The following is a 15,862-nucleotide window of genomic DNA, read 5'->3' on the forward strand; positions in this document are numbered from 1 at the left end:
GTAGGCAGGCGATCGCTTAATGTGTCCCGCGGCAGAAATTCAATTTGTAGCACATCCGTGGCCGAAAAGGAAAAGGTGGAAAAAAATAAGCGAGTGGAGCGAGCTGCAAATGCGAAAAAAGTGCAAATGTCCAACTGTCCAAAGGAGCAAGGAGTAGGGAAAAGGGAGCAGGGAAACGGGAGCAGGGAAAAGGGAGCAGGAAAAAGGGAGCAGGAAAAAGGGAGCAGCGAAAGGGAGCAGGAAAAAGGCAGCAGGACCAGTAGGGAGCAAGGAGCAAATAAAGCCAAACAAAACAGGAGCAAAAGTCTCCTCAGGAGAACTGAGAAAAACACTGCCTGACTGCTGCTGCTACTACTTTGCTATGCGAACGATTGATTGAAAATTGATTTCATTATGAACTTGTGATGCATACACGCCCAACCACCCACCACCCACCATCCAACACCAACCACTCGTCCTTGGAACCACATATCCTTCAACACCACCCGGCATTCCCACAGAGTTTTGTGCATCTCGGCAGATAATTGGATTTCGGAAGGTTGAACCCAGAACCCGGAACCCAGAACCAAGAACCCAAGTTCGAGTCCTCGTAGTGTGTATTGTGCATTTCCACTTCCAATTAGTTATGGAATTTTTGCTGTGTTTAAATTTTTGTATCCCCCGGTTAGTCTTATCGGAATGTGTAAGTTGAGAAGGGAAGCTCTTTTTGGCCGGTTGGCTGGCCGAATCCCCAGTTTTTCCCAGACGCAGTCCCAGGAAATTAAGCCGCTTATGGCCGGGCCATTCGGTTCCTTTTGTTTTTTAATGCTCAGCCATGCCTTCGCCCTCGTTGGTTTGGGCCAAAAAATATTACTCCGCTGCCGTTCCACTTAAGATTCCGGCGGCCAAGTGCACTTGTGCCGGCCACAAATGGCAATGGCCGTGTTGTCTGTCGCGCGTATTTAGCATAAAAGGTGCGGCCAAGACTTTGGACGGCTCGGCGGGCTTTTGATGTTCGCCAACCCACCAACCCACAGCCCCTCGACATTGTTGATATTTTGCATCAAAATTCTGACAAACTTGTTTACCGAGTGAGGGAGGATGGGGTATTGGGGGGGACTGGAAGATGGCTAGATCCGAGGCGGAAGTGGCGACATTTTAGGATGTCACTCTGAGTTTGAGGTCGCCGCAAAGTGCGCAACACAATTTGCATAATGCCCGGTGGGACGGATGGATGTGGCTGCGGATGTGGACGTGGATGTGGGTGTGGGTGTGGGTGTGGATGAGGTGGTGGGGGATGGCGGGATGACGGGATAGAGATGCTGGATGCGGTCTCGAATTTGGAATACGTTTCGGGTTGCTGCACTGAGGGAAAAACTTTTTAATTAAATTCAGAGCAATGCCAGAATTTCCATTACGTAAATGAACTCTACAAACTACACAAATTGTTCACTTTATATTTGAGTTATAAGCATTTTTATAAGAGTATATATTAAATTATGATTAAATAATTCCCATTTTTTAATTTTTTTTCTATAATAATATAATTCTACTCGGCTAAAAGTCCACAAACCTTAAGCAATTTAATTTTATTTTAATTAGCTATTGGAAATAAAGAGCTGAAACATAGATTTGAAGAAGGTTTTTAAACTATATTAAAGAAAGTTGTATATCAGTAAATGAATTACAAATCTGTTAATAAACGTTTTTAGTCTTTAACGTGGGACTAAGTTGTAATTAAGAATATATATATTTTAACCTTTATCGTGTTTTGAAAAAAAAATTATATTATCTAGTACATTTAATGTTTGCCAATAAATACAAATATTTATTATACATTTTACACATTGAAGCTAAATGCATAAATGAACTTATGCATGATTTGCATCTTGTTTAGCAAATTAAGAATGAAATACAATCCCAAAATGAAAGCATGGTATATTCAAATACATTTGTGTTATAATAATATATAATTTTTTTTTTTATATTTCAAATTTCCAAATTTTATATGACTTTCCTTGCTGACAGTGCATGCAAATGAGTGCGGGATTAACAAGCAGGCGGTCTTATCCCGTCAGTATTGGTTCAGGTCTTGTTCGGACTATAATACTCCACACGCACCGTTGTTGTTATACCTTACATATCCTTACATATCCCCCAATACACACACACACACACACACGCGATGAAGAAGACGCCGAGGACGAGTCAGTCGAAGGTCGAGAAGAAGCAGAAGGAGGAGAACCAGGTGATGTGCGTGAGCGACTTCGAGAGGATGCAGAGGATCGAAACGATGCCGCGCCGCGTAGACACCTTCTGGCGGACGGACTGCCGGACTCCGGCGTCGAGGCTCAACGGTAGCTGGATGCTCCACAGCAGCAGATTCAACAAGGGACTCGCCTTCACCCTGAATGAGAGAAGGGTGCTCTCCATCCACGGACTGCTTCCCGTGGCAGTGCGCACCATCGAGGAGCAGGTGATCGTCATCCAGAAGATCCTGGATTCGATGACCACAGAGACGCAACGGTACCTTTTCCTGAACGACTTGTCGAGTAAGAACAGGCGGCTCTTCTACCGCGTCCTGCTGAGCAATCCCGATCACTACGTGGCCATGACGGACGCCTCGGCCTCGGCGGCTCTGCTCAAGATCCACCGGATCCTGCACATTGTCGGCCAGGGTCTGTACGTCACCATCAAGGATCTGGGCCACATTCCGCAGATCCTGGCCAACTGGCCGATTCGTGTCGTGCGCATCCTGATGGTCAGCAACGGAGCCTCTGTTCAGAGTCTCGGTGATCTCGGAGTGGATGAGATGCCCGTCCTATTCTCCAGAGTTCACAACAACGTGATCTACGCGGGCGTCCATCCGGACTTTTGCCTGCCCGTCATGCTGGACGTGGGCACGAACAACGAGGAGCTCCTGCAGGACCCCATGTACACGGGATTGAGGGAGCACCGTGGCTCGGATGAGTTGTACGACAAGTTCTTCGAGGAGTTCACCATGGCAGTCACTCAGCAGTATGGCTCCCATGCTCTGATACTCTGCATGGATTTTGAGGCCCAGAAGGCCAAGAAGCAGTTGGAGTTGTACCGTTCGAGGCAGTGCATCGTGGACGTGGACTTCCAGTGCTTGGCAGCGGTGGCTTTAGCTGGAGTTATTGTGTGCAACCGACTCAAGAGAACCTTCTTCTCATCCAACGTTTTTCTGTTCTATGGAGCCGATGCCATTAACATTGGCATGGCTCGATTGTGCCGGGCCCTCCTCATAAGGGAAGGACTAATGGAGGCGAAAGCGCGCGAGCGGATTTGGTTCTGCGATGCCAACGGATTGGTAGTGGTGGGCAGGCCAGAGATACCCGAGGAGCTCCTGGAATTCGTCAGACCCCGGGAGCCGATTTCCAGCCTGGTGGAGGTGATCGAGCAGCTGAAACCCAATGTTCTGGTGGGTGGTTCCTCGCAGCCCAACAGCTTTACACCAGATGTCCTTCGGGCCATGGAAAGGAGTGCCGAACAGCCCATAATATTTGCTCTTTCGAGACCTCAACAGCAGGCGGAGTGCACGGCGGAGAATGCCTTTGCCTACACAAAAGGTCGCTGCATCTTCATCTCGGGATCGAAGTTGCCGCCACTGAAGTACGCCAATAAGTGGTATCAACCGGGTCACTGCACCAGCAGCTACTTGGTGGCCGGAATAAGCTATGGAGTGATGCTGGCCGGGTTCACCACCGTTCCGGATGAGGCCTTCTGCGTGGCCGCCGAGCGATTGGCCAGCTTGGTTTGGCCCTGCGACCTGGAGAAGCGGAACGTCTATCCGCCGATGAGGAAGATCCAGTGCATCAGCCTGCAGATGGCCGAGGCCCTCTTCACGTACGCCTTCCGGCGAGGATTGGCCACCTTGTGGCCCCAGCCGGAGAACCCCATGGAGTACATCAAGGCATCGATGTACAATCCCGATTACCGCAAGAACCTGGTGGAAGTGTACTGCATGCAGAGCCGCAGTATCGCCACCACCGAATCCCTCAAGTACTACACACTGAACATCTAGGACCTATACTTACTGAAACCATTATTAAATCGAGTGAACTGGTGAGACGGCGAACCGGGATTAGGGTGGCTCCAAAGGGGGGTATTAGGGTGGCTCTAACGGGGGTCAAATTGCATGGCGTATCATGTCTAATAACAGTTGTTTGCCCCGTCTGCATATTGATTTCGATTCGAACCAAAGTCGGAGCACAAGTACGCCGCCGGGCAATTAATTGCATGCAATTTTCATGTGTCAACTCATGCTGTGTGGTTATATATAGTACATACGTATATATATTTCTGAACGGGTGGTGCTTTGACTGGTTTCGGGAACTCTCCAGTGACTCTGCATTCGAAACTATCGCCGTGCGACAATAAAATAATTGAAACAACCACCATGAAATGGTAGGAAACAAACATGGCCACAACAAAAATGCAGACAAATTAAATTGCCCGAGTGCTCGATTGTGTGTGTGTGATGGTGTGTGGGTGTGTGTGGATGTGTGTGGATGTGTGTGCGTCTGGCTTTGACAGGTGTGCGTCTGAGCGAAAGCATGATATTCCATTCCATTTATCAATACGGAAAATGAAATGCAACCCGGCATTGTGTCGTTTTCCCCTTTGTCACACTGAGTTATTTGCTTAGGTTTTTTACTGCATTTTCCGGCCATCGCTTATCGGTTGGCCTTTTGGCATGAATGGAACCCAGCTGGAATTTTCATTAGCCACATGTTATTACAAGGCAACAGAACTTGACTTTGACCCTCTTTGAACCTCTTCAACACCGCCATGGAGTTTTGATTTTATTGGACTTGTGTACATTGAGTTCTTGGTTTAGGTTGGACCCCAGGAGATGACTTCGTATCCAATCGATTTCAGCTCCTGGCTGTTGATGGAGTGTCCCGAGAGCTCTCGAACCACGCTCTGCACATTGGTTGAGCTCTGAAATCAATAAAGCATATAAGTTTATAAACAAAGCAAACGTTAAGCCTTTTGCTTGACAAAGAAAATGTTCAAATTTGCATTTACGTTTTGAGGGTTTCTTTTAAATTTATATTTAAATACCACTTTTTAGAGTCTGTATGCGATCAAATAAAAAAGACAATATTTACAAGATAGTTATTAAAATAAAATGATTACAGTTGAGCAATCAAATATTCTCAATCAAGCCATTTAAGCCGGTTACTTCCTTCAAACACTTCTTCTATAATACATATTCTTTTGCTTTTGAACTTTAGTTTTCGTTAATATATTTTCTTTATATAATAAGGGTTTTTGTTTTCATTTCGCTCTTGAGCTTTTTCATTACCTATAAATATTTTAATGTTTTTTATTAATTTATCTCTTACCCAAGCCGCTTCAGATTTTGTTTTGAATTCCGGACTTTTAAGGGCCTGATAGAACTTTGCAAATATCGGGCTTGTCTTCCTCTTTTCGTTTATTAAAGCCACAAAGCGATCACGGGGCAGATGAGTAAGTAGTTCTTCCACAAAGCTTGTAAACGAATTCAGTTGCCTAACAATAAAGGTTGGCTGGAGTAGTATTACAACGATCTCCTCTCTGATTTCTTCACCAGCAGAGCGGCGACTTCTGATATAATTGTCATGATAGAGAAAGTGTTTCCTCACTTCTCCTGTGGCCGTGTCATTGAGGTGCACAAAATTAATCAGATCCACAACTTCTGGCAGAGATTCAATGCGGTGTTGTAACCTCTTGAAATCGGAGCTGCGCAAAAACTTAATGGCTTTGCGAAAGCCGGAATCCGTAATCATGTGCTCGGCTACTATTTCATCGATGGTTACACTGGGGATCAGCTTTTCAAAGTCTTTTAGCTCGCTTATCAGCTCCGGAGAGTATTTCAGTTTTCTGTGATAGCGAAAACTGCCAGAAACTAGGACAAGGCCAAGAAGGAGGAACTGTATCACTATCCCCAATGTTGACATTTTTTCAGAAGCTCTATTTGTATATTTGGTAAATGGGAATTTCTTTTGAATTAATCAGTGTTACTCGGTCAGCGGCTTGTTTGTTACTAATACTTAAATTACTTGAGACGAAATAAATATTGCCGTCCGCTTGGAAAAACAAACAAATTTTAATGTGCTGTTTATACCCTACTAAAATTGACCAACATGATTTTTAGAATATGCTCGATATGAATTGCAATAAGAACTTTCAGCGAAGCAACGTAATAATTATTTTTCAACCTGTAATCAGGTCGGCAATCAGGATAGTCGCTCCATTTCATTAAAATTTTATTTAAGATTTGTTCTTACAACGAACACAACAAATTAAAGAAAGAGTATTTGAAATTCAACTTGAAGAAGTCACTGTTTATGTTAAGTCTCTCTTGTTATCGCTCTTGTTTTATACTCACCAATACTTTGTCCATTAAAAATAAACAAAGTCCCGGAACATTCGAAGTCGAATTCGACTAAGAACAGTTCTGTTCCCGCTGTTCCCCTTTTTACAGTCGACTCCCCAAATAAAAGTCCACACACAAAGATCGGTTTTGCTTATTAAAGAATCTTATCACATTTATTTACTGCATTTTACTTTTATGTGTTTACACCTAATTTGTTTTCTTAATTTGTTTCTGTTATTCTGTTTTGTTGTTTTTCTGAAATACTTTGATAGCTCGTGAACCAATCTGCTTTTGAAATTCTCCGAATGGAACCATGAATTGGATTTATTCGAATGATGGTTAAGCGCAAATCTTCTTTTATTGTATGAATACTTTGTAAAAGTCGTTTATCTATTTATGTATATAATATATTTACCGCGAATATTTAGTTACTTTGTATTAATATTTTTACAGTGAATTGTTCGTTAAGTACTCAATTAATATTAATTTCCATCGTTAATTGCCGCATTGGCAATTTGATTCATATTCTCTGCATGTTTTTCCGAGTTTCCATTTTTATCCTCTTTTGTTTGCTTTTTTCTTTTATTTTTTTACTCAACATCATGTGATTGTCATACAAAACATTTCACATAATCTTTAAATTATTTACAATAAATGTCCAAACAAAAACTCTACTAAAGGCAACGCAAAAACATTTCGTTCATTAAAGTTAGAAGCTCAGAGCATTAGTAGCTTTTAAATATTTTTTGTTTAATAGGTTTCTTTTTGTGGTTTTGGTTTAGTTCATTTACAATGGCAATGCCAGTATGCAATGCTAAAATGTTTGCTTTTATTTCCTTTTTTTTTTTTTGGGTAAGTCCTAAGATGAAAACATTAAAAATTTTGCAGAGAAAATCTTTAGAAAAATATTTTGAGTGTGTGTGGGTGAAGTATTTCTTAAGATTTCCTTTCAGTTGCCTTCTTTTGTTTTATTTTCTTTCGAACAAACCTATTTTGTTTTCCGGGTTGAGTGAAGCGCTTGGGTTTTCCTCGATTTTTGCTATATTATGGCAGTTGTCGCGGATATACATAAATATGTTTACTAAATGCAACGAGTCGTGTTTCGAGTTGAGTTTGAGTTTGAGTTTGTTTCGTGTGTATGAACTTCTGCAATATTACTAAAAACGTATTTATTTGCCACACCAACTTACCTACGCTACGTTCGGGTAAGTAATAATGAGCATGTTGGTCTTAATGCAGTAACTTCATGTATCTAGATTTATTTATAAGTACGCGTATGCATATATATAACTATGTATTGCTTATCGTAAACATTAGGCCAACGCACAATCTATACAAGAGCGAGTTAATGCCGAATAGAGAAGTTCAAATCATAATCGGAGCCGAGTAAAATCAAAACAATGCTGGTTTACTTATCGTCTAAAGCTCTCCTATATACAAGTCGCCCTAGGCTATATACTGAATCTATATAGCCATCGTGCTGTGCGTCATTTGTCCTCAGAAACTTAACTTCCGTTTCTGGTTTTGGCTATCGCAATAAGTTGGTTCCGTACTTGTCTATGACCTAAACAGGGGCAGCTATTCGTGTGTGTATATCTTACGCTAGTTTAGTCGAACAAATATGGCTAAGTAATATACAAATTCGTTTAAGATCTTCCCAACCCCAAACCCGAAATGGCCAAGCGACGAGTTGCCGGAAACTAAACAAATCGAAATCAAAATCAAATCGTTGCGCCTCACGAGCTTGGTTATGCAATGCCTTAGGTCAGATTCTCACTTAGGTGGTTGCAGTTCCATCTGTATCTGTATCTGTAACTGTACTGTATCTGTAACTGTATCCGTATCTGTTTCTGCTTTGCGCATCCGTATCCATATCCGTATCTGTTAGATTAGCTTAACCTTAGGCTCGAAATAGAAATAGTGTCTTCTGTAGGTGTCTTTGTGTGAGTGTAAAACCGTAATTTCCATTTGACTTATGGCAGGATCCTTTTGCTAGTAACTTTTCTCGTTTACTCCTTCTTTGTATATCAGTTAGTTAATGTCGAAAATCATTCAGTTTGACGCTGACAACATCTCGAAACGAAACGAAAGCATGACCAAAAACGCATCGAAATTATCGGAAATATTGTCGATTTTAAAAGCTTAAAAATTTCAGTCTTTGTAGTGGTTTTTCCTTTATATTCCTTCTTTACTTTTTTTTTGTTGTTTTGTTTTGTTTTGTTTTTCCTCAGCTCGGCCCTTGTCGCATTTTCATAGTTGTTCTCCGAATTTTCCTCGGGTGCTTACTGCCTTTCTGCGCCTGCAAACAGAATAACCCAAATAAGGCAAATATGTTTAGATATAGAAAGTGAGATTCAGTGGGCAGCAGAGGGAAAGCGGAAAATCGGGAAGGTGGGGGAGCGGGAAAAGAGGGAAAACGGGGGGTTAGTGTGGGTTGTCTTACATGGGCACTCAACTTACATTTACATTTTAACTAGAAACTTTAGAAGCGAGCAAATATGGTAAGCACGAACATGAAAATGTACAATTTGCGGTGGGCGGTGGCCACGCCCTCCGTCGACGACGACAAGAACTCAAAGCTGTACAAGTACTCTGGGCAGCGGCAACAACAATTTTTGAGGGGCATCAGCAGCAGCCAAGGGGGGCGGGGGGATGGACAAAGGACATTTTCGGTTAGATCTCGTCAGGGTCTACGACTACTAAAACTACAACTACTGGTTATGCAAGGACTGATGACGATGGTTGGGTGTACTGGGCGAAAAATAACCTTCTAAAGTCAAGAATAATTTTGGGATAATATAATGGGATAGTAAAAAAACTATACCTCAGTAGCTAGAGCTATTCTCCTTTTCTTGTAGCTTTTGTTTAAACAATAGCAAATAATACGTTCAAATTGTAAAATGCTTAAAATATGGTTCTGTTTAAATCTTCTTTAAAATCTGTCTTAAAGTTCTTGGTTGAATTTTTAGACTATTAAGTTGCATTTGTACACTCTTTAAGCCATAGGTAGAAACTTTTATGATTTATTTAAGCTCAAGTTCTGAGTAATTTGTATCTTTATTGACAGATATTCTCTTTTCTAAATATATTCTTGATTCTATAAGGATTTCTTCACAGTGTTCTGATTATGCGGGGACTAAAGATAGAATGGGTTGCTCTATATTCTTTGATTCAAGGATACTCACTTCTGGGTCAGACCAGAGCATCGTTGCTGAACACATCGTTCACGTGCTTGCCACTGCTGCTGATTGGTCCTGTTTTGTCCTTGAGGCCGCATTGCTAATTAAAGGAAAAAACAGGGGGAGAGAGAATAAGATGGGGGGAAGCACTTAGATCTCTGCCAGCGAATTACAAAATAATTAAAACTCAAACAGCACCCCCGCACCTGATGCCGAAAAATTAATTAAAACAATTAACGGCAGCTGGCGCTTAAAGCCAGAAATATAATTCCCATGGATACACACCTCCTGTTTGGCCTGCCATTGCTTCATGGCCGATTTGTATTTCTCGAACTCGTTGCACCAGTGCGAGTAGATTTTCTGGTAGTCCTGCTTCTGCGAGGGCGGCGAGCACCTGAATTGCGTAAAAGTGAACAATAAGTTTTTGACATTTTCGCGGAAATTAGGCTGGAGGGGCTTGGGTATTTGGTATTGGGTGTCAGTAGTGCTGCCAAGACGGAGATTTTCTAGTTCAATCACGATTCGGTGGTTGATAACCAGAGGGATATAGCATTTGGTTTGGTAGATATGCATATATATACATATATTCCTTAAGCAAATCAGATCGAAATTCAATCGAAGGGAAATATAAAAATTAATATATTTAATTTTTGTGCCTGACCAAGAATTTGAGTCAATATTTCTTGCTTTATGATTACAACGATGGAATTTTTCTTTAAATGTTGACACTCAAGTGAGTTTCAGAAAACAGGCTTCCCCTTCTTGAAAAATTCTTAATTCAATTAATAAGTCTAAATTATTATAATTTGATTACCATTTTGAGAATATCACAATTGAGGATTATGTTTTAAAATACGTATATTAAAATGTAGCTACTTGGTTCAAATTTATGTTTTCTTAAGTTTATTTAAAATTTAATTCCAATACTTTTTGAACATTCTTAGGTAAACTACATTATTATATTTCCCATTTTATTTTGAGCTTCCACAACCCTGTTTTCCCCCACCCAACTTGGCAGCACTGTCTGGATCTGGCTGACTTGTAGTTCTCGAGCTGACTCACCTGTGGGCGTCCACGGTCACGCCGTAGCTGCAGAGCAGGGTGCCATCCAAGTAGCTGTCGTAGCGGCCGCCGTCGCCCTCGTTCACCGCCAAAAGGACGAGTCCGCCCTCGTTGGTCTCGATGTATTTGGTGGGCGTGTAGCGCACCTCGTAGCTGAAAGACAGAGACAGAGAGAGAGGGAAAGATAGGGACAGATGTAGAGAGATGGCTTTTCAGATGGCTGCTGCGATAGCGCAGGGGATTTTCCATTTTCTATTCGCATTGGAAACGCACAATAAAAATCAATATAAACTGTGTGCGCGAGACACACAGACTTTTCCGACTATTCGCTTGGAAAGTTGAAAGTTTTTCCATTACTTGGGCACCGGCAGCAGTGTAAACGCCAAAAAGCAGACTTCGAGCGCATTTTAAAGTGTCAATTTACCGCAGCATTGGCACGGCTAAGTGAGATGAAGCGGCGTTTCGCTTACACATTTCCCCCTGCCCCTCCCTTTCATTATTCGCTTTCAATTTTCCCGGAGATCTTCGATTCAGATAGATGAGAATGGCGTGGGGTTTCCCCCGAAAACTCAAAACACAATGGTCGACCGACCATTTTAAAGTTACTTCTTTGAAACTTTTCTTTTTGCTGAAACTAATGGGTTTGGGTTACCATATTCTAGAGGTGTTATGCGTTTTTTTTAAATAATGCTCACTGAACTTTTCAATTAATGGAGCCTGTAACCTTATCATTTTTCTTTAAAAATTTGAATCGAAATAGAGCCTGACGTTTGATAAAGGCATAAAAAAGTTTCAAGAGAATATTGCAAAAAACATAAAAAAAATATTTAATGTCTTAAAAATGTCAAAAAGAAATACCAAACTTAATACGTTGTTTATCATTTATGTCTATTTAAATTGTCCTTGATTGGGACGAACTTTTTTGGAGTAATAAAATACTTTCTTATCGATTAAATCTCCAAAAAATGGCGAGTAGCGAATACCCAATCTTCGTTCTTATTTTATAATATTTTAATAGATTTTAAGGACATTTTCCCAGTACTCACCGTCCCTTTTCGGTGGAGTGGTGGTACCAGCGCGTCTGCTTCTTCCTCAGCACTTCCGGCATCTTGACGAAGCAGGACAAATGCAGAGTCTGCCCATAGGAGGAGGTGACCCTCTTGCGCAGGACACTCGTGTCGCAGATGCCGGACGTCTCGTTGGCCACGTCCTGCAGGAGACCCAGCTGATAGGGTCGGCAGGCGTTGACCTCCTGATCCCAGCCACAGTAGGGATCCGCAACGCAGCGGAAACAGCTGTCGTAGCGGCGGGCGCACATGGCCATGTCGATCTGCTTCACCTGGTGGTCGGTGGCCAGGTACAGGGATCCCGTCTTGTGGCTCAAGGTGAGTTCCCTGATCGGCTCGTTGTGCGGCGAGGCCTCGAAGATGTCCACCAGATTCGAGTGCCGCTGGCCGTAGTGCATGAACTGCACTATCTTGTATATGTGACTCGATGTCGTGGCCACAAAGTACACAAGGAACTCCTGGTTCAGCTTGTCGATCCGTATCCTGAGGGAAAAAAACGGGGCGAAAGAAAGCCAAGAATACGAGCGTCAGTGGCAAGCGCTTAACTGAAAACACATCCTGCGGCACTTTGTTCACAAGTTCCGGCCAAGACAAAACATTGCCAGAACAACTGACAGCACTGAGCCAGCCCAGGAGTCTGTGCACTTAGAGAGAGAATAGTCTTAAAAATTAATAAACTGAAAATAATAGTTAATAAATTTAAAACAAATTTTGAAACCTTAACAACTTGAAAAGACTTATACTTATTTTAAAAGTATTATCATTGTAGTTCTTTTAAGTCTGAAAGTTTTCGGGCTTTTTTGATAAAAACATTTCAAAAGCTGCCTTTCGAAAATTGACTTTTCTTAAAAAAGGTTTATGTTTTAGGGTGATTTAAAATCTGTGGAACATTTGTACTTCACTGTAGCTAACTTTAATTAATATTGTTTCGCCAAGAAGTTGCCTTCTGCTAATTGTCCTGCCTTATTTATAATTACCCATTAGAATCAAACCGTTTTAATAATTTTCTAGTAAATAAAAAAAAAATAAACATACTCTATTCGAAAGTCTTAACTAATTTTCAGCTTAATTTAAAATTATAATTCATGGCTAAGAACTTTTTACTAAATTAAAGTAATAAATGGAAATGTGTGTTTTTCTCGCAGTCTACCCACACATTGCCCCGACAAATGTCAACAGGGATACTCCCATGCGACTGGCTCCTTGCCAGACCAGTAGACCATCAGACCATCAGACCGTCAGACCATCAGTCCAGTGGACTAGTAAAGACCACCAGTCTGCCGGACAGCCGGACTGGCGGAATGGCAACTGGCAACTGGCTGGCGGCGCTAATGAATACAGTTCTCACTTACTTGTCCACCACCAGCTTGGTGAGTATGACGTCGCGCTTGAAGAAGACCGGATTGCCAAATTCATGATCGACCGCCTTGTCCATTAGCGGATGTTTGCGAATGAAATTCAACACGGAGTCCGGCAGCGTGGCGGTGTCGTTGTGGCAAGTTCCCGGACGTGGCTCCGGCACTTTCGAGTTCAGAACGGGCAGCCAGGCGCTGTTCGAGGTGGCCTGCTCCTTGAATTTGCCTGGATTTATATAGCAGATGGGTAGGAAGAGAAAACGGGGGAGGTGGAGGCGTTAGTACGGAGTTGAGTGCCGGAGAATGCTGCACTTAATTTATGTGTGTCAGTACTGTGCGAGTCCTGATTTGTGGCACTCGCACTCGGTAAATAAAAACTACAATTTAAGAGACACACAGCCAGGGCTTTAATGTTCATGCGAAGTTCAGTTTGATAGAGAAATAACGAGGAAACATCAGTGATATTGTTAATAATTTTATAAGATATATACATTTATTATAAAATATCATAAAAGAGTTTCTTGGTGAATTTTAAATTACAGTCCATATCTAAGAAAATTTAAATTGGATTGCTTTATACTAATGAACAATTTTTCATTAAACTCAAAAAAACAAAATGTAACTAGTATCAACATTTTTTTTTTCATTTATTCTCGGGGTGACATCATTTATTTTGCATTCCATTTAATGATGCTGGATTCCGCATGAACATTATTATGTAACAAATATGAAATACAATTTAAGAATCGCAACCCGGCCTTCGAGTGGAGCAGCATAATCGTTTGTGGCCATAATTAATTGCTGTGGCTTTCCACATTTTTTTTATCACACTCGCCGCTGTCTGTGCAACATGCCCGCAAACTTTTCGTAATGAATTTTAAGTGTATGCCAGATTTTTTGCAGCACTTTGCCGGTGGCAGTGTCTGGTTGGATCTGTCTGCCCGATTGTCTGCCTGTCAGTCTTGGCACCGCTCCACACTCGCAGCAGAGAGCCCAACTTTATGGTGTTAATGAACTTTTCCGGGCCAACTTGGGTTAAAAAGTGTTGGCTGTACTCATTACTTGGACGGCCCTCCCGTTTCCGAGAGTTAAAGAAATTCAAGTTGAATGTGAGACTGTTTCAATAAAAGAAGGTGGAATGGGCGGAGTGGGTGGTTTGGGTGGTTGGATGGTTGGGTGGTGAGGATGCCACCATCAATTCAATGCGCACCATTTAACGCTCGAATTCCAGGGAACAGGACCTCCACCTGTGCGCGTAATTCCATCCGCCGTCGCCGGAGAAAAGGAATCCCCCCGAAAAATTATGGACATTGCAATAAATCACACGAGCATCCTCCCCCCACCTCGCACACACATACAGTGAACACTCACCGTCGAAGGCCGCATTGATGTCCCGGATGTCGTAGCTGCAAACTGCCGATCCAATCAGACCGTTCGTATTCGTTGTAAACGTGGCATAGAACTTGGTATCATCGGTTGGCATCTTGTACACCGACTGTATCTCGTTGAAGTAGAAGGGGAATTCGCTGGAGATGCTGCAGTTCATCCGCGCTTTCAAGTAGGTCGCCCAGTTCTGGCTGATCATGTACTTTCCGCCCCGATCGTTTTTGCAGACCCTGGCAACCCTGGAGTAGACCGCCTTTCCGCAGTTTATGTACTCCACTGCGTGCTCGCGGAAGAAGAAGTACACGAACTCCCCAATTTCAAAGGAGCCCACAAAGTTCGGTTCTAAAAGAGAAGAAAATCAATTTTTATTCAGAAATTTGTAACTACAAATATAGGGTAGGCTTATTTAAAATTCTCTATAAAGGTGTCATAAAAGTGTTCATTGATTAGAGGATTTATAGTGATTTCTATCTTCTTTATAATAACTTGAATAACTTAAAAGTTATCCTTGAGTAGTTTTTTAAACAGGAATTTATGAACTTAAGATAATATTCCAAGGGTTATTTGTTACTTATAAACAAAATAAGATCTTATTCAGGTAAACTAATAAAGCCTCAATTTATATTAAAAAACTTTTCTAAGTTATTGCTTGCTAGGTTTTTTTAATAAAAAATAAATGCATTATATCAACTAAATTATTTATTTAAGTACTGTAATCTGCTTTTTTTTTCAAAGCTGAAACTGCCTCCAAGAATTCTTGGAAAATCAGCTTTGGAAACAAAAAAAATTTATTATAAATTTGTAGGCTTCATCTTGTGTTATTCTCCGCTACTACTTACTGTCCAACAGCTTGGAGTCGTATTTGACGGTCCTCTTGAAGTTGGCCTCCTTCCTCCCGTTCGTCAGGTTGTAGAGGTCCGAGCGGAATATGACGGAATCCGCCTTGGTGAACTCTGCATTCGTGCCGGCGTACTGCATTTTTGGTTTGGCACAAAAACAAAAGGGAAAACAAAGGGAACAGAGGGACACAGGCATAGTTAGCAAGGGGCAACTGTTGATAAGGCTCGAACATCACGCATACGCCCAGTAAGCCAAGGCACGCACGCACACAATTACGCATAAAGTGTACGAACGTGCCTCCCTCTCAATGTGTGCGTGTGTGTCTCTGTATATATGTATGTGTGCGTGTGCGTGCGTTTGAGTGTGTTTGTATGCCTTGGTCTAATTTAATTTCAGCTGCTTTATTGCCGCCTTTCTATGTTTTTGCCGTCTTTAAAATTTTCTTGCCCCGTCCCAAAAAACACAACTTTGCCAACTTCCTCTTCTTCTTCTGTTCTGTTGGCCCCGCTTTACTTTTGTAATTTTATTACAATTGACATTTTTCTTTTTATTCGTGCCTTCCCTTACTCCTTATCCCGTATCCCCTATCCTTACTTTTATTCCACTTCC

At 41.8% G+C, this 15,862-nt stretch overlaps 3 protein-coding genes across 3 annotated transcripts in view; 1 reads left to right on the top strand and 2 right to left on the bottom strand.

Annotated features, from left to right (window-relative positions):
- The first annotated feature begins 2,046 nt into the window (after nucleotides 1-2,046).
- On the top strand, nucleotides 2,047-4,069 carry LOC108090385 (NADP-dependent malic enzyme). The gene has a single exon (XM_017189033.2). It carries the CDS (start codon nucleotides 2,165-2,167, stop codon nucleotides 4,022-4,024), a length of 1,860 nt encoding a protein of 619 aa, XP_017044522.1. The 5' UTR covers nucleotides 2,047-2,164; the 3' UTR covers nucleotides 4,025-4,069.
- A 685-nt stretch (nucleotides 4,070-4,754) lies between these two features.
- Nucleotides 4,755-6,092, bottom strand: LOC108090389. Its single transcript, XM_017189038.2, has 2 exons — nucleotides 5,352-6,092; nucleotides 4,755-4,944 (listed from the first exon to the last, which is right to left on the bottom strand). Exons 1-2 carry the CDS (start codon nucleotides 5,943-5,945, stop codon nucleotides 4,837-4,839), a joined length of 702 nt encoding a protein of 233 aa, XP_017044527.1. The 5' UTR covers nucleotides 5,946-6,092; the 3' UTR covers nucleotides 4,755-4,836.
- Nucleotides 6,093-8,174: 2,082 nt separating this feature from the next.
- Nucleotides 8,175-15,862, bottom strand: part of LOC108090384 (semaphorin-2A) — a 49,859-nt gene continuing 42,171 nt past the window's right edge. The window contains exons 8-16 of the mRNA XM_017189032.2: nucleotides 15,253-15,385; nucleotides 14,399-14,755; nucleotides 13,025-13,253; nucleotides 11,652-12,155; nucleotides 10,606-10,758; nucleotides 9,829-9,937; nucleotides 9,550-9,643; nucleotides 8,825-8,956; nucleotides 8,175-8,663 (exon numbers count right to left, since the gene is read on the bottom strand). Coding sequence (XP_017044521.1) covers nucleotides 9,557-9,643; nucleotides 9,829-9,937; nucleotides 10,606-10,758; nucleotides 11,652-12,155; nucleotides 13,025-13,253; nucleotides 14,399-14,755; nucleotides 15,253-15,385 — 1,572 coding nt within the window. The 3' untranslated portion in view covers nucleotides 8,175-8,663; nucleotides 8,825-8,956; nucleotides 9,550-9,556. The remainder of the gene's footprint in view (nucleotides 8,664-8,824; nucleotides 8,957-9,549; nucleotides 9,644-9,828; nucleotides 9,938-10,605; nucleotides 10,759-11,651; nucleotides 12,156-13,024; nucleotides 13,254-14,398; nucleotides 14,756-15,252; nucleotides 15,386-15,862) is intronic.

Source organism: Drosophila ficusphila, unplaced genomic scaffold (genome assembly GCF_018152265.1).
Source record: "Drosophila ficusphila isolate 14025-0441.05 unplaced genomic scaffold, ASM1815226v1 contig_414, whole genome shotgun sequence".
Lineage (NCBI taxonomy): Eukaryota > Metazoa > Arthropoda > Insecta > Diptera > Drosophilidae > Drosophila > Drosophila ficusphila.

Excerpts from the sequence above, each read along its gene's own strand:
- LOC108090389 (XM_017189038.2), bottom strand. The coding sequence starts at position 5,945 with ATGTCAACATTGGGGATAGTGATACAGTTCCTCCTTCTTGGCCTTGTC. Across the intron at positions 4,945-5,351 it reads CAAAATCTGAAGCGGCTTGG|AGCTCAACCAATGTGCAGAG; the intron begins GTAAGAGATAAA and ends TATTGATTTCAG.
- LOC108090385 (XM_017189033.2), top strand. The coding sequence starts at position 2,165 with ATGAAGAAGACGCCGAGGACGAGTCAGTCGAAGGTCGAGAAGAAGCAG.